Source organism: Xiphophorus hellerii, chromosome 5 (genome assembly GCF_003331165.1).
Source record: "Xiphophorus hellerii strain 12219 chromosome 5, Xiphophorus_hellerii-4.1, whole genome shotgun sequence".
In the NCBI taxonomy this organism is placed as follows: Eukaryota; Metazoa; Chordata; class Actinopteri; order Cyprinodontiformes; family Poeciliidae; genus Xiphophorus; species Xiphophorus hellerii.
The window spans coordinates 31652618-31671159 of NC_045676.1; the positions used below are offsets into that span (position 1 = coordinate 31652618).

At 40.1% G+C, this 18542-nt stretch overlaps 1 protein-coding gene across 2 annotated transcripts in view; it reads left to right on the forward strand.

The window, feature by feature from the left end:
* The first annotated feature begins 1328 nt into the window (after positions 1 to 1328).
* Positions 1329 to 18542, forward strand: part of fhdc1 (FH2 domain containing 1) — a 32477-nt gene continuing 15263 nt past the window's right edge. The window contains exons 1-3 of one of the 2 annotated variants that reach the window (XM_032563022.1): positions 1329 to 1922; positions 14509 to 15238; positions 15658 to 15719. In XM_032563022.1, the coding sequence (XP_032418913.1) occupies positions 14903 to 15238; positions 15658 to 15719 (398 nt within the window). In that variant the 5' untranslated portion in view covers positions 1329 to 1922; positions 14509 to 14902. Of the gene's footprint in view, positions 1923 to 5764; positions 6210 to 14508; positions 15239 to 15657; positions 15720 to 18542 lie in introns of those variants that run through there. The other variant, XM_032563023.1, reaches the window with a different exon arrangement.

An 18542-nucleotide genomic window follows, 5' to 3' on the forward strand; every position in this document is an offset into this window, starting at 1 on the left:
CTGCTTTATATAAACTCCCAGTGAAGTCCCATGGGAGTGTGTGGTAATGTGACATAATTTGAAAAAAAGACAAAAAAAAAACAAACTTCAAAGCGTATGAATATCTTTGCAGGGCATCGTGTGTGAGAAAAGAAACAAACAATATCCCTGACTGCTGCAGACATGCTCTATGAGGATTTACAATGGCAATTTTTCAAGTAACCTGTCCCTTCCTGTATTTTGTTAACCGTCTTCCTACAGACACCAGCGGCTCATTGTAAATGGTCTGTTGACACACTCGCTCACAATGGCCAGGAGTGTGGAGCTTTTTCACTGGAAATTGTCTGAGTTTACTTAAATCCAGGTGCTCTCTCTCCCCACATGCACACACACCCCCACACACACTCGCACACCATGCTCCCACAAACCCACCACACCCACAGCTACACATTTGACAGGATCTGGATAATCCTTGAGGAAAGCTTCGACAATGTTGATCGTAGCGTCAGCGACATGTTTCATCTAGAAGTGGATTGTGAGTTCAGACGTGGCCTGTTGGAACGCCGCTCCGTCTGGAGCAAACGGTTTTCCAGGGAACAAAAGGACAGAAATGACTGGGACTGGAAATGTACTCGTAGTCCTACGTTCAAATGAGTAAAGGTAAACTGTCTTTGTGTACCCAAGATTTTAATGGAGCTTAGTTACATTAGGGTCATTCTAAACTTTCATTCATAAAATTTTGAAAGAAAAGCAAATGATGTCCATTTTATTTTGCAGCCTAGTGCTGCCTTGTACAGTGACCTCCACCTTTACTGGCACTCTGGTAAATCTGTGCAGGGAGCCCTCACACTACTTTCTTTTATATTGCAGAGGCATAACTTTAAAATGAAAAATTGTAGAAAAATCATACCTGTAATTTGAGTACATTTATGCAGCGGGACAAAAACACCACATTTAGAACATTTTTTTTTCAACAAAAAGTTAAACTAAAGCATTCTTCTCATGCCACACTTCAAAATGGGAAAGACAAGAGGACCGATCACTGCTGCTGCTTCCAATTAAACAAAATGCAGGAAATCATATCATTTCTGGGACACTGGCCAGCGCTCCCAGACATGTAGAGATGACCAGGACAGGAAAGATTTAATGTGGCACAGATAAGGAGAGTTAAAAAAAAAAGAATGAATGAAAAATATTCCAAAGAATTTAACTTCTATATAAATTATGGATTTTCTTAATTGTTGAGTCATTTTCTTCTTGACTGGAGAAAATGACTGTTGTATGAACTGAATTTGATTTTCTGAGGGAGACAGACAATCAAATTCAGTTGCTACAGTACTACAGTTTTGGGATGAAATAAAATTCAGTGCAGTCATGAACAAAGCACATAAAATAGTCTCCCTGTTCTTCATGTATAAAGGTAATACAAAACAAGGAAAACTGACATTTAAGTTTGATGTTTTTTTATCCGGTGTCTGTGTGTCTTTCTAATGCTACTCTGCCCATCTTGGCCCATATCAGAAACCAGCGGTAGGAACAAACCATTCATCGCCCCAATTATCAGGACATTTGTGTCGGAGCTCATGTAAACGTCTGACCGGAACTCCACCAGCTCACCTGAGGCACCAGATTTGTTATCACACCGGAGGTCACACGCTGTCGCGGGCGCGATCGACAGAGGTGGAAAGTGCACGTGAACGCGCCTGTTCCACCTGGCCCAATCACGTCGCGAGGAAGCTCAGAACACCGCCACGGTCTGCCGCCTCTGCTGCGCAGTCCGTCTGCGCTGCGGCTCGGCCAGGATCCCAGCGGATGCTCACCTGAGCTCCACATCTATCTGACAACCAGACGCATTTCTCCTTCGGAAAGCTGCCTCCTTCTAACTCCAAAAAGGTGTCGGAGCGGAGTACGAGTCCCGACGGAGCTCTCTCCAATTCTGTCCGGTAAGTGAGGCGGGACAGGACCGCCGCATCATGCTGTGCGTGGACGTGCGCGTCTGGAATGAAACTCTGTCGTGGAAAAGTCACCGTATCGTGACAGCACATCTAAGACCCGGGGCAGTTTATTTCTGTACACCTGTTTGTTTGTTGAAAGCGACATATTATTATGTGTCCTGCATTGCAGTCCAGATCCAAAAATGACATCATTCCTGCTGTAACCTTGATTCTGGTGTTTTAATTCCGTCCACCACTTAAACAGAGAACAAAGATTCACCTGATGTGTTTATTTCAGGCAGACCACTTAGATGTACTTAGATGCAGAACATCAGGTTCTGTTAAAATCTCACTTTGGATATTAACGTTCTGTAGCAACAGGGGCTGTAAACTGTAATGAACAAATCTGAATGAAAACATTGTACTTGTATTACAACAGTTAAGATATCGTTTTAATGATATGACATCCTTTATGCAGGAAGTTCCCTGTTTATTACTACAGGAAACCTCTCAGTGTGGTTCCAAGTCTTCCTGTATCTAACCTAGTGAATGTTTTTTTTAGAAGAAAAAAAAAATCAATCAAGCGTGAATTTTATGAATATTTCATAATGTTTTCTACTTGATCGCTCCACAGAAATGCAGCTGAAGTTATCTGCTGAGAATATGGGTTACAAGTTGGGATAAACTAAGGTCAAAGTTCACTTCCAGCTACTGTTTTTTACAGATTTAAAATCTTAGAGTTTTTTGGTTTTTTTGGGTTGCAAAAATCACACTTTTTGTTTTACTTTTTGTCACATTACAACCAAACAATCTAATGTATACTTATGCAACTGACAAACATGAAGTGGTGCCCGATTGTGAAGTGGAAGGAACATTTTTGATTGCTTTAAATTTATTTTTCAATTAAAAATCAGAAGAAATTGACACGCATTTATATTCATCCCAACTTCACTCTAATACACATAAATAATGTCCAGTGAAGCCGATTGCATTCAGCAGTTATTTAACCACAAAGTAAGAATCCACTTGTGTGTAATTTCATCTGGTAACTATGGCGATGGTAGGATCATGCTGTGGTGCTTTTCCTCTGCAGACAAGAGACCTGGCCAGAGTTAATATGCATTCAGACCCTCTCAGACAATACTTTGTACATCCAACTTTTGCTGCTGTCAGGCGTCTCCACCAGTTTTACACATTCACTTTTGCAGAGTGACTGGAGCTCAGTCAGACTTCATGGAGAGCGAGTTTAAGTCTTATCCACAGTTTCTCATCTGGATTTAAGCCTGAACTTTGACTGGGCCGTTCTAACACATCAACATCCTTTGCTCTAAGCCATTTCATTGTATTTCTGAGTATGATTTCTGGTTGTTGTCCTGCTTGAAGGTGAACCTCCGTCTGTCTTAAGTTTTTTCATCCTCTATCAGCTTTATTTTGTTCTTCATACAGCTTCCCATCAACTCTGACCATGTCCCTTATGTAGAAAACTCTCCCTATAGCATGATGCTCCCACTACAAGGTTTTGCTTATTAGATTGTACACGCAATGTAGGCAGTTGGTTGCACCAAGTTTTATTCAGGGGTATCAGAGTCGTTGAGAAAAAAACAACAACTTTTCCCCCAGTTTGAGGTTACAATGTGACAAAATCTGACAAAGTTCAAGAGACCTGAATATTTTTACGACACACTGACACGTGGTAGGTTAGATGGCATGGCATTGCCTTGTTGCTAAGGCGCCACTAGCAAATCCTTCCTTTCTTTTCTCCATGTTTGGTTTTATAAACCTGCTCCCGTTCCCTTTTGTCCTATGCCTCACACCACAGCCGTCTTGGCTTTTTTTCCCCTACACTTTTATCCATGCATAAATGATTTACGGTCCGGCACATTCAAGTGTTTGGAACAATACCCATGTGTTTAAAAAAAAACAACAAACAAGCAAATAAAAGTCAGTTGGGCTGTTAGCTGGGTTAGGTGAGAGAGGAGCATGGCGACACCCCCTCTGGTTGCTGTGGAGGCCGAGAGTAACACAGAAAACTCACTTCTCTGACGTCACAGCAAGGAGGACGCTGAGGAGACCTGATTTATCTTTGTGGGAGCAGTGAGCTGCTGGCAACTCGGCTGAACTGATCATTCTTTGTTGCCTTTAAAAGCGTAACCTTTCCTTCAAAGTCAAATTTCAGTTTGTGGTAATGGAAAGCAGGAAAGACAGAAAGATAGTGGAGGAAAAGATGAATGATCCTGTTTGATTTATTTCTCCAAAGTAAAAGATCAAAGTATCGACGAACACCAAACTAAATTTTGTTTTAGGTCACGTCTTTTATACGCATGAGGCAAAAATCTTTCTCGTGGTCTCTGTTGAAGTTTGAAACGACTGGATCTGATTTTACTCAAACGCTAACGTTTGGTCATGACATTTGGAACGTCCCAGCTCAATGAAGCTTGCCAGGAGTTGCAGACTCCGTAAACAACCCAGTAGGGAGTAAAGGCATGGCACCTTTGCCAGCAACCATATGTCTTATACATTCCTCTTGCTTCAACTTTAATTGGTCAATATTTGAAAGTGTGGCCAACACAAACTGAATGGCTTTGTTCACTTTCTCCGTTGCCAAACTACAACCATCTTCCCACAGCGACCACGCCGAAAAGTGTTGTTAGCGTGACTTGTTAGCGCTTATAGACAGGCCTTTCAGGGACGATCAAGTCAAGTTTATTTAGCAACAGGGCAATTAAAACTGTTTTACATCATACAAGCATTGAACTGTCACTAATTATGGAAAAAGCAATAAACATTACGTTTTGTAAGATGCCATCACCAAAACCATCAAGCACATACATATCAAATATGTTCATGAATGTTTCATTTAAAAGCAACTCTAAACAAGTGGGTTTATAGAATTGTTTTAAAGGCACTAAGTGTTTCAGCTGTTTTGCAGTTTTCTGGAAGTTTGTTCCAGACTTGTGGTTCATACAAGCTGAATGCTGATTCTCCTCATCTGGTTCTAGTTCTGTGAATGCAGAGCAGAACCAGAACCAGAAGACCTGAGAGGTTCTGGAAGGTTGATACAACAACAGCAGCAGGTCTTTAATGCATTGTGGTGCTAAGCCGTTCAGTGGTTTATAAACTAACAGTATTTTAAAGTCTATTCTCTCAGTGGAAGGACATTAGAACTGGATGATGTGCTCTATCTTCCTGGTTTTAGTCAGAACTAAAGCAGCAGCGTTCTGGATCAGCTGCAGCTGGAGGATTGACTTTTTAGCCAGTAATCAATGCGACTAAACATAAACGCATGGGTGAGTTTTTCTAGACCTTGTACACTAGTACTTTAATCCTGGAAATGTTCTTCAGGTGATAGATGGCCGACTCAGTGAGCATCTGATTCATTGGTGGATCTCTTAAGGAAGTCGGAGCAAACTGAACCAAAAGGTCTCTGTTAAAAACTCAATCTACAGTATGTTTTATTTATGAAGTTCTGTTTCCAATGTTTAGGAAGTGAGCTAAAAATGAGTTGAAAAGCAGCGAAAGTCCAAGGAAAATTCTTCAAAGACTTTCAGAAGGAATTATCATTTTGACCATTTTTAAAGACTGTAAGACATTCTTACAAGTTGAATATTTTTAAGCGTACAACAGCCAGGGTCTGTGAATGTGAGCCTCGTGCTTCTCAGGTGTTAAAGCACTCTTGGATAAACACTATTCCCCAGCGTCATATAAACATGTTTGCTTTCTGTGCTCGTTACCCTGCAGTTGTCTCCATAGCGACCTGAACAGCTGCTTTATTTGTCACTTTGTAGGTTTTGTCACCTCAACTTGTGTCTCATTCACCACTACCAGTTGTCAAAGCTGGTTTTCAGAACTCGTGTTGTTGTTGTGCTCATATTGTGTGATTAATCAGTGAGCTGCTGTGGCAGACTTGGCTCTGCAGCAGCACAGGGCTGTGAAACCAAGAGGCAGGTTTGCCTAAAGCTGCTGTTGACAGCAGGCTCGGATTGCTGAAGCAACAATTGGGCCCCAGAACCAGAGGAGGGGACAGACGAAGCGGTCTGCTGCAGGCCAGACACTGATCACCGCTCAACAAAAGATCAAAAACTGGAAGGATTGGAAGCTGTTCCTGTGATCTGCAGCTCCGCGGCCTGCGTGGCCGCCTCATTGTTACATGTCTGCAGTAGGTTTTGTTTTACATGGTTTACTTGTTCTTGTTGTATATTTCATTAGGTGATTCAGTGCTTGTTCGGTGATACCATGTGTGCTGTGCTTCTGGAACATGGCCTGTCAGGATACCTGCACTGCTGCCTCTGTGGCCAGGTGGGACTTTCCAGCACAGGCTGGATTTACTGTTTTGGGACAGGTTGAATACTTTAATGTTCAGTGACCTCAGAGCACATCTGAACTAAACTTTCATTCATAGACACTCAACTGATGTATTAGTTGGTAAACTTGTAATTGAAGCTGATTTGGGCTCTAAGTGCCTGAATCTGGACCCGACTGTCTGATGAGTTCTCTTTTGTACAATTTTGCAGTTTTATGTAGAACTATGCAGCCTGTTTGTCACAGTTCTACTTGTTTTTTTTATCTTTCAATCATTGATGGAAATTTGTGCCAATATCAATATCTGATATTAAGATTGCGGATATGGCCCATAACTGATATTTAGCAATATTGTATATATTATATGTATATTTCCCAACCAAAAACAAAAACACAACACCGCTGACTTCACCACTGCTTTTTTGCTTTAGTTAAACTCCCCACAATCCTTTGCTGCATTACTGTCACTGCCACATGACCAAACACCAATGACCAACTTCCTCTCCTCCCCTCCTGAAACTACGGCAACAATATGAAAATAAACATCAGCTGTAGATATTGGCGCGTTTTTATTTATTAGCTGCTACTGATATGTGAAAAAATGACTAATATCAGTTGATGCCAGTATCAGTGCTAGTGTATAACTATCTCTGCGGGGTCTCGTTGACAGATATCTGCCACCTCATATTTATATGCCAGGGGAAAAGGAAGTCATGGATTCCTGATGAAAAGTTAGAAAAACTTTGAAGACTGTTTGTCTGTCTGTCTATCTTTCTGTGCATATCAAGGATATCAATCAGTTATCACAGCAATATTGCAGTAAATACACTTTTAAATAATAAATCCACAGCCTGTCAGTGGTCAGAAGTGATAACGGTGAATTTAGGATTGATTGATTTTGTTTTACTCTACTTCCGTTTGTCACTTTTTATCTGTATGTGCGTAAATAAAGACATACACAAACAGACTTTCAGCTCAGCTCTCCCTTTTATATGGCAGGAATATAAAACTCAAACTGACAGGTTGGGTTTATGCTTCACACGAGGAAGACGAGTGGAAAAGGAAAGACTGGTTGCATTTTGTTTCTGCATGTCTTTTTTCAAAAGTTTAAAGAGTTGGCAGAAGCAGACACTTCCTGATTGCTGGTCCTGTTCACATATAGACTATAGCACCAAATTACCTGCTGCTAACTTGCAGCATTTTAATGAGGGATGTGTTTCTTCTACTGGCTGGGTCAGTTATTAGGAGGATTAGCTTGGATTCCTTGTTTGCTGGAGATTTGCGCCGCTTTTAGGGTTTGTTATGTGACGATGGGATGCAATGCCACGTTAAGTTGCAAGTCAGCTGACAGGCTGCAGGTGTGGTGGTTAGTCACAGAAGCCTGAGCTGAATCTGTGTGAAGATTGCTCACACAGTAATTGATGGAGCTGCAAACTGGCAGCTTTAATCTTCAGAATGTGAAAAACTCATTGCAGACGCAGGCCGTTATTAACAGATTTGTACTAAGCTTGGAGAGGGGGGAGGTGGTACTGTATGACACCCTGAGGACTGCTGCTGTGGTCTCTTTATATTGCATGTCTTACTCTACAGGTGTTATGGATTCACTGGGAGCAAGATTAAAGTTAGCACAGTAACCATACAATTTAGATGAATGTGCAGCTATGGGCTCATATTGCAATCATAATCATTTCTAACTCAGGGGCCGAGCTTTAGAGCTGATGTAAGCTGTAGAATGATAGAAATAGAATATTTTTTACCACATCATCTTTTCTGATCCCACAGCTGAGAGATTCACTGATAGAAACAGCATAAAGAAAAAAAACATGAATAGAACTGAGGAAACACTACATTTCCATGCAATCATCCTCCATCCATCCATCCATCCACCCATCCATCCACTTTAGCCTGGTCTAGTTTGGTCACAGAGGCAGCAGGTTCTTACAAAACACAATATCTTTGTGTTTTGTAACCAGAGACAGCTAAATGTCACTGGTTGATTACTCAAGCAAATAAATGAACAGTACCACTTTTGCTGGTTCTCATTGTGAAGATTAAAAATATATACTTTCTTCATATTTGTTTTGTTTTATTGAGTTTTGGAATATTTCAAAGAGAAAAAAGAATAAAGTAGGACAGGGTATAAGGGGCATTGTGGTACGTGGCACTTTTCTTTAACAGATAAACTTGTGCTTAGCTGTACTGTAGTCTGAGCTGCACATGGTTTGAGGTACCATGCTGTACCTTGGCCTTATTAGCCATTCATGCCTTATTTCCTAGACAAATAGTGACCTTTTTAAACAATCTCCTTAAAGGAGATTTTGCAGATTTGAGACCGGGCGGGGCACAGGGCATGTTTTGTGTGGACCACGTTAATCCTTCCTGAGTAACCTATTGTGTCAATCAAAACTGTTTGTTTTTGTACAAGCAGTGAGACAGAAGCCCTGAGTTTCAGATGTTTCACTGACCAAACTTAGTATTTGAACATTTAAAATACAAATGTAAATATAAACTTAAACAGAGCAGAGTGAAGTTGTTGTTGGCCCCTTTCAGTTTAGCACCCCTAAGTAAAATCCATCTCACATAATTGCTTTCAGAAGTTACATAACTAGCTAAGTTTACCTGTGTGAGCAGTGTGTCTCATTTGCAAATAGAAAGATGATGGCACTGCTGACCTGTCACCAGAGAAAAAGGGAGATGTTGCTGGGTCGCACTTCTTGGAAAAACTAACACTGCACATTACCCAGAATGCACCATCCCAGCATGCTGGTGGCAGCATTACAGTTTTGCAGTGCTTTTCCTCAATAGGTGCAGAGAAGGTGGTCAGAGTTCAAAGAAAGAAGAATGGGGGGAAAATACAGGAGAATCTCACACAAAAACAAAGCTTTTAAAGAGTGGAGAGAACTTGAGGCTGGGGTCTGTGTTTTATTGTTAAACAGAGCAACAACCTTAAACATACAGCCAGATCTACAATGGGATGGGTCAGGTCAGCAGCTGACCATGTTTTAGCCGCTAACCAGGCCTTCCACTATGTTGTGCTGTTCTTTGTGATTGTTGTGGCCTAAAATTAGGAATATTTTTGTGGCATCTTTTTCAAAAGGTTGCAGTCGAATTTGCGTTTTTTTTTGTTTTTTTTAGTTTTACAGTTTCCATAAGATGGTGTTATAGTTGCTGCACATAACCTTCTCAAAAAGGAATTTCACATAGTTAATATTTAATTAGCAAATAATGTTTCTTGAAATGGCAGTCTTGATACAATTAAAATCATGTCTCGAGGAGTTGTCAGAGTGCAAAAACATAATTCCATATTGGTCAACATGAATCAATTTAACATAAATTGTAGACAAAATGCTTTTATCTTGCAGGTTCTGCTTTCAAGAGAACCTGCTTCCTGTTTCAAGAGAAACAGGAAGTTAAATTAGAAGGAGGCAAGAAGGGGACTGGTCAAAATTCAGCCAAGTTGTGGTGATTGGTCAGAAAAGAATGAAATCCAGAAAATGTTGAGGTGATTGGTCAGATTTGCAGAAAATTGTAAGTCTGTGCAAAATGTGTGAATTATGAGAAGAACTTGCATTGATAAGTGTGATTGCTGCTTCGCAACTTCCTGGAGGGATTGAGGATCCATCCGGTCTAACTGAACTGAACTGTTTTTCAGAACAGAATGGGAAAATGTTTCCTATAATTTTCATTTCATTATGCACCACTCTGTGTTGGTCTATCACTTCAAATCCAAATGAAACGCATTGATACATTAGAGCTTTTGGTTGCAACATGACAAAAAGAGCCGTGGTTACTCTTCCAAGACGATGTAAACACTACTTTTGTTTAGCAAAATCTACATATCCATTAGGCAGTTATGCATATCATTGAGTTTGATCCCTTTTGATTAGTTCAGTGTTTGATGTGACCATGGCTTGCTCATGTAATTTGCCTTTGGGTGCTAAGGGACTCCGTTCAGGACAGTTGGGTAGGAAGAGAGAAAGAGGTTGTTCATGGGGAAATGAATAATTCACTTGATTGGACCCTGCCTTAGTTTACCCAGAAAGTGCAGACACAACAGTGAAACAGCTCAGGTCTTTGGAAGTATTAGAGAAATCCAGGATTTCCGGCGTAAAAGGTCCCCTTGTGCTTGTTTTTTTCCACTGAGACGGCTTTCTGGATGGCTTATCAATAAAAAAAACGTGATAAACATCCTGTGGGTAAATATATATTTGATGTCTTGGTTCATTTTGTATATTTAACACAAACAGTGAGAAGATGTTTAATGTTGAAGGAGGAAAACACACTTGTTGTCATGAAGAATAAAGCTGCATACATTTTGGCTCATCCTGCAGTCACGTGCTCTGGTTCCACTGCTCAGCTCACCACTGCTGTTTGTGTTCCCTGTGTGTTCTGTGGCAGCTCTTTTGTCTTTGGTATCTGGGCAATAGTAACCTGGCTAGTGTGTGTTTGAGCTGGTGTTGTGTGTATGTGTGTGTGCTGTTTCAACAACAGGGTTACTCATTCTACTGTGTGTTCGCTCTGTCGTGAGCGACATGAAATCAGGAAGATAAGTCACATGATATTAACACGAGAAGTTTTCACTCCAACTTTATGAAGGGATTCACAGATGAATCTTCATATCGGTGATCAGCCGATACATGTGAAGCTGATCTTTTCCCCCAATCTTACCTACCTCAGCAAAGGCCTAAAAGTCAGCCACTGTCCTCTTCTACTCTGCTATGAGAGGTTTGGCTGATGCACCGGCTCTCCAGGTCACATTTGCACATTTGCAGTTAATAATAGTCACCCCAATGTTGCCAACTCACTTTCTTGCTATATTTAGCGACATTTTATACAAACAATTTAGTATTGGCCAAAATCAGCAGGTTTGGCTTTATAAAGATCGGTAATTGGCAATTGGTCAGAAAACTGCAATCGGTGCACCCTTGGTGTTATGGATCTGGGTAGCCAACATGAGCAAATGACAGAAGGTTATGGTTACGTTTGAACTTATAGTTGTAATTTTTCTGAATTACAGTTGTTTTAAAAGCTTTGTGGATCAGCTTATAAACAGAAACTTTTTTATTGCGACTGGCTGTAGGTGGTGCGGACAGTTTTCATATCAGTTATAGGGTTAGAATATCCCCTCCGATCCCTTTATCATCATGTAGAACTTGTATAACGAGTCTTGCTTGGTCCTACCGCTGCGGAACTGTTGCTAACTATATCTTAGTTTCATCATCTTCAGGTATAGAAACGGTACTTGAAGAGGTTCATACCAAATTCCAAGAAGGATTTCAAATTGGACTTTTTAAATTACAGCAGTCAGATGTTTGTAACTATTACTTCTCCGAACAACTAACTGACACTGCAGCACTGGAAACGTTTGGATCAAGATGGTCAGATCCAAGCTTCCTCAACAGCAACAACGTCTTGCTGAGCTTTACGCAATATGCTTTCTACTAATGAGTGTCATGAGTTGCCATGGTAACGATGATGAAGTGACAGCAACCAAATCCCCTGTGAACGTGGGTCTTTGCCCCCTTGTGGTGAGGTAAAGACCTGTGGTCTGCAGAGACCTGCCGACCCTCTCAGGAAATTAGAGTGGAAATCAGCAACAAGGGTTTATTAAGGCTGGTGCTGGTGACTCGACCTTAGTTATTTGCACATCTGGGAGTTTGAGTGGAAGTATGTTTGCTTTGGACTTGGTGGTGGTGGTGGTGGTGGTGCTTCTTCCGGTTAAATTAATTTTCAGCTAAAAGGGAAAAGACTGTCATAAAACAAACAGAGGCGACAGCAGATGGTGACGGACACAGATAAGCCTCTACAGTTCCCACTGAGCTCTGCTGGAAACAATACTATATTTATTAACTTCACTTCAGCTGTCATCAGATTAAGTCTGACGTAAAAGTTTTACGTCAGACTTAATTTCTACGTACTTTGCTCTCCAAGCAGCCATCATTTATTACAATCTTAAACTGGCCTTTATCATTATTTCTACAACCTTTTTTTTTTTTTTTTACTTATGTTTCTCTTTTTGTATTGATGGACTCTGGAATTCATTACATAACCTCAACTTATTTGGTGCATCACATGTTATATACACAAGGGTTGTGACCTGCATTACATAAGTTTAGAAGAAAGGAGATATATTCCTCTAAAGACATTTTAGCTTCCACTCTAGAAAAAGGAAGAGCAGACAGTTTTCATTGTTCAACGCCTTAAGCAAGTGCTATCATATATATATTCATATATATGAATACATTTCATGTAACTGTTTAAATCCTTCTCTTGTTGCAGGAACAAATTTATTCTTCTGTGATTTTATTGTTATGTCTTATTTAATAGAAATACCGCAAATCTGAAATTGTATTTTTTAGACCAGTGGTGCCCAAAGTCGGCCCTCGAGGGCCGACATCCTGCATGTTTTAGTTCTCTCCCTGGTGGTGGTAACAACCTTCTTCTTGGACCTTCTGATGAGACATCATTTGATCCGGGTTCGTTAAACCAGGGAGAGAAGTGAAACATGTAGGATGCCGGCCCCCAAGGACCCACTTTGGGCACCACTGTCTTAAACATAGTAAGGAAGTAGTAAAATACAAAGATTTGTGCACATTTGTAATGGAAACGCGACAAATGAGGTGTTGTGGCTGTCTTTGCGGGGGGAGGGAGGGAGTGACTCTGCATGAGGTCAGATGTTCTCTCAGTCTCATAAATGAAGCATGAGTGACGTTGTGGTCCGGCTCTTTGAACAGCGGACTGATGGCAACACGAGCAGGTTAGTGATGTATGCTTTATTAATTAGTAACTAGCTCTGGGTATCAGGTGGACAGCATTGGAAACCGGAGGGAAAATTACCAGTAAACTCTGCAAACAGCAAAATTCACCAGAAAGTAACTGTTTAAATAATGTACTAACATAATCTTTTAAATAATATAGAATGTTTTGTATGGGATTTTAAAGGAGTCTTTGGTGTCCACTGTGGTGAGGGTGAGTGATCCCACTGCCACTGAGAGCCAGAGCTGATTTAATAACGATGAGACCAGCAGACTCAAGTTATCGCAGCTGGAAGTGAAAAGAGAAAACTGCACTTTACTTCTCTAACAATCTGTATGAAGTTACATGGACGTGTGGTTAAATTCAATTCAGTCTGAGTTGGGTAGTAAGTAACTAGTTATATTTACTCAATTACATTTACTTAAGTAACTTTTCTGAAAAAGTGTACTTTTAGAAGTATTTTTACAATGTTGTACTTTTTACTTTTGCTTGAGTAATTTTATTATGAACTATGCCTCCTTTACCTGAGTAAAAAATCTGGATTTTCTACCCACTGAATGAAAAACAAACATGTTTTAACCAAAAATCCAGCAGACAAAGACACACACCTGTTGTTTTTGTTTTAGTTTCATAAGTTTTATGTTGAAAGGAATTGATTTGGAAACATTTGCTTTTGCCTGGTTTTGTTATTTTGGTTATTTTTATCAATTATTGTCATTTTGGTCCTTAAAGTACAAAATTTTCCGCCTAAATTTATATTTTGGTTTGTCAGATGATGTCATTATACATTTTAAATGATTGATCATTAAATCAGTTACTCAGTACTTGAGTAGACTTTTTACCAAATGCTGTTTTACTCTTACTTGAGTAATTTCTTTGATGGCTCCTTTTTACTTTTACTTGAGTAAAAACTATTTGTAGTGCTACATGACCAGAGAGTGTAAATTTAACTCTTTTTGGAGAGTTGGTACTTTAACACTAATTAAGTGTCATAATTGCATGTCAGCATTTCACAATCTGAAAATTGTTTTAGCTCTATTTAAGTTAGGTAAAAAGTTTGACTAAATGTTGATCTGCTTGCTTTTGTTCAATGCTATAGTTTTGGACGCTACAGTTTTGGCATGCTAAACCAGATTTACATGCCATCATGGAACAATGTGGCTAATGCTTATCACACAGGTTGGTCTCAACTCAAAATAATATTAAAATAAACCATCTCAGAAAAATATACTTACCAAGCGTTGTAAACAGATGTGGAAATTAAATTGTTCTTAAAGTTCACTTCAGTCGCTTCGCTTCGGTCGGAACTTGTGGTGCTGGGGGTGGAGTCAGTGAATTTACTCTTCTGGTTGTAACCACTGCAGGAGCTCAGAGTTGAGAAGAGTTATTGTTTCCATTGTTTCCATTGACTTTTTCCTGGGTATTCCCTGAATTTCAAGCACCCATCTCCCCCTTTTATTTCTTCAAAATTTCAGACTGTGTTTCATGGCTTGCATGACTTCCTTTGGGTAATCTCTTTGTGTCTTTGTTGCTCCTGCAGCTCCATGGCCGTTGCTGCCCTCTGCCCTCCCCTCTCCTGGGAGTCTCTCTCGGACTGCTCCGCTCAGTGTGACAGAGGACCACCAGCGGGATGAAGATGGACCAACTGGATTTGTGTTCTCTCTTCTGTGTGACTAGATGAAGGGACTCCCACCTTCATTCATCAGCAGCGGCTAGACTGCAGAGCAAACAGATGCAGAAGTAAACATCATCAGATTATTTAAACCGACTTCCTCAGCATAGATCTTGCTGAGTGTTGACTCTTGTTCTGGTTATGAGTTGTTCATCTCCAACCAATGAGCCAGAGAGCTGCAGCAGCGAGGGGAGCAGCTGCACCTCCTCCTCCATTACTACCTCCGACCCGTCCTCTATGTCTGGACAGACTGACCCCCTAAATGGGGCCCAGCATGAAGCTCCCCCACCTCCTCCACTCCCTCCTCCACCTCCCCCGCCCCTGGCGACGACACCCTGCCAACCACAACCCAAGGAAAAAGCGCCGTGTGCGCAGCTTCTTCTGGAAGCCCATCCCGGAGGAGAAGGTGCGCGAGAAGCCAAACATCTGGACGCTGGCGGTGCGGCAGCAGCAGTACCAGATCGACGTTCGCTCTGTTGAGGAGCTGTTCGGGCAGCAGGAAGACGCGGCCTCGGCTTTACGCGGCACAACGGCGACAACTGGAACCTCGACTCGTATATCGAGGTCCCGCTCCTTTAAGGACAGCAGCAAGAATGAGGTGAGTGCAGACAAAAACAGCTCAGTGTTGTTACAACACAATAAACTCACAATGAAATATTAATACAAATCCAACTTTTAACACAAGTACATTTATTCAGTGGGTAAAAATATCTCACATTTAGAAGTAATTGTTTAAAAAAAAGAAGAAGCTACTCATAGAAGCATTGGCCGATCACTGATTTCCCAAAATTGTAAAAAATCGGTCCGATTTATCGGCTGGGCGATTTATTGGTGCACCTCTAGTAGGGACCCAGGACTCCAGCCAATCTGAAGAGATTGACTAGAGAATCAAATCTTGTGACCCAGTGGAAATGGATTGTGCTGTGGTGTTGTGTGACACTTAAAACGCAGGCATGATTTACGTCTTTGTTTTTCTGCTATATTTAAATCATATTCATTTTTGTTTTCTGGTTTTAGGTCAGCATCCTTGACTCCAAAAGAGGAATGAATGTGGGCATTTTCCTCAAGCAATTTAAGAAGTAAGTTAGTTGTAAGTTTGAAAGACCAGATTGGACTGTGTCCATAAGACACACAGTTGATTTTTTTTTCTTGCTGTAAATGCCAAATGTTGGTTATTTCATACTGTTTTACTGATCTCCACAGTATACTGTTATAATGTTTATAGTTGTTTTATGTTCTAATTAGCGATGGTTGTAGTTTGACCCAGAAGCAGACTCTGTTGAAGTTTATTAAATTTACCTGTTATTAAATGTAAGTTTAGTAAACTTACATTTTATTAAAAATAAATGTAAGCTTACAAAGAAGATGACGAGCAGAACAGGACAGGTTATGAGCAGGGAACAACAGGAACCAGCAACAAAGAGGCAACGGAAGAATCCAGTCTCATCAAAAGTAAAAACAGAAACTAAGGTTGATCACTAAGGAAGAAGAACGTGAGAAATACAAGCACAGAAAAAAGCATAAACGACAGTGGGATCCCTCAGCCATGGCATAAGACATAGTGTAAAACAACAACAACAACAAAAACAGACCTGGCTGGTGGATAGACCTTGGAAGGAGGGCCAGACATGGAAAACAAAAACAGTGCCCAGTGGAGACCAGTTCAGGAGGTCTGCAGCAAAGAGGCTTAGAGACTAAAGGTTTGTAGTGAAGGTGTTTGGAAGTTGCAGGAGGCAGTGGACAGAGGACTGAAGACAGTGGCTAAGGGCTCTGATAGGCTGTTGATGGAGGCACATCAACAGCCTATCAGGTTGGAGGCCGTTTCAGATCGATAAAAGAGCCAAGGAGAGGCTCGTTATAGGACTGAAGGCTGATGGCAATGGCTGAAGAACCCTTTGCGCCAATGTTGAAGGCAAAAGAAGCCCAAAGGTCAGCGTATTAGATGGTCAGGCGACAAGAGGTGCAAGAACCAAGGAGTCTGTCACTGATGGAAGGCTGGGATCAGATAGTGATGGATGGAAAACCTCAGAGGTTGGCAACAAAAGAGCTTCATTTGTCATGTCATTAGATTACTAAACTCCCATTATTATTTTTCTTCTATATATTTATATTGATACTTTTTATTATTGCTTATTAATGATGCGTCAGTGGTAGGAGTTCGCCCTGCAATCAGTGAAGCGCCGGTTTGATGCCTGGTCTGTCCACCCTTGTGGTCTGTGTCCGTGGCCTAGCACAGGCTGACAGGAGTGATGGTGCAAAATTTGTAGCCTCACTCCTGTCAGCCCATGCTAGGCCAGGTTTCATTTTACTTCATAAATGTTCTCTATTTCTCCACATAAGTTTTAGAAATGCCAACATACAGTATATGAGGTGTATATAAGTGTAAAAACCACTTCAGAACAAAACAATTTACATAGAAATTTCCCAGATACAGAACTGACTGAGTTTTCAACAAATTTATGAATCAGTAAATTAAACATGCTCACAAGTACATATTCACTTGTTGCAGATGTTTCACTCTGTGAATAAATTTAGGGATTAAAATTCCCAAATTTTACATGATAACGATCATGAGTAAACATAACACATTCATTCAAATGATCCAAAAGGCCTTAAAACGTTAAACATTTGATTATCTGTCTATGATTTCTTCTAAACTACTAAACTTTATTTGAAGGCTCTGTGATAATGTTACAAAAGTTGGAAAAATCTAAATCAACCCACTGTTGTTTAGCATTATATTTATTGTTTTCATTGACAGACCAATTTAAAAAAACAGAAGAACTAGGAATATTTAAAAGGGTAGGTATAGAGGGTTTACGAATTTAAATTAAAGGAAAATTAGGGAAAAATTCCATACTTCCTGATAACTTCTTATCATTATATCTATATTTATAAATGTAATGTAGTCAGTAAAACTGCTATAAAGCATTTATTTGTTATCATATCCTCGGGTTTTTATTCATCTGCTGTCTTTTAACGAAAATGCACTCCTAAAAATAAAGCTCAACATATTTTTATTTAAGTTCTTTGACTTGTGAGAAACATGTCTGATGCCATTTCTTAGCATATTCTCAGTTTTAGGTTTAGCTTAATTCATCACTGTGCTAAAGCTTGAATCAATATGATGAATGTGGTTCGAGTGAGAATATTTGGGAGCTAACCCCTAGTCCAGTGTGTAGATTACATTTTTGAAACTAATCTCAAAATGAGTCCAACCATACTGAAACAGATAGTCGCAGCTGAATCCAAAAAGGGTTTCCATGACAACAGATTTGCATACCTCTCCAGTATATTTAAATGACATTTGACTGAGCCATTTGACTGACCTCACTGCAACAGTGTTTATTTCTGTTTGGGACTTTTTTATTTTTTGTCAGCCACATTTTATTATCGCTCTGTCTATTGCATTACATAATTACCTTATGTAATGTGAAGCTAATTTCACTTAGTTTACTCATTAGTGTTCAGTGCTGTTTATATTTAATTACAAGAAGAATGAAAACAAAAAATATAATTTGGATGTGTTTTGTGGTTGTATTGTTTTGTTAGATTTACTTGATCCAATTTTGACTGTTCCTGTTTTTCTGGCATATGTTCTGTATTGTTGTCTCAAAAATCAGTGTGGTCTTTTTTCAGTGGAAACAGAAGAGAATTGTTAGCACTAGATCTGGCAGGGAAGAGATGACAGAAGAAGGTCTTTGGTCAGAGAGGTTTGAGCAAGAAATAAAAATGTTAATCATTGCTAATACAGAAATGGAAGCCACTTCACACTTAAAATTGGACATATTTGGAAAATACAGGAACCACTTATCACCTGCTAATCATCCTGACTGTGAAGTATAATGGTGGCAACATCATGCTATGGGCAGGGGTCCATTATATTAGAAAATCTTTCTATG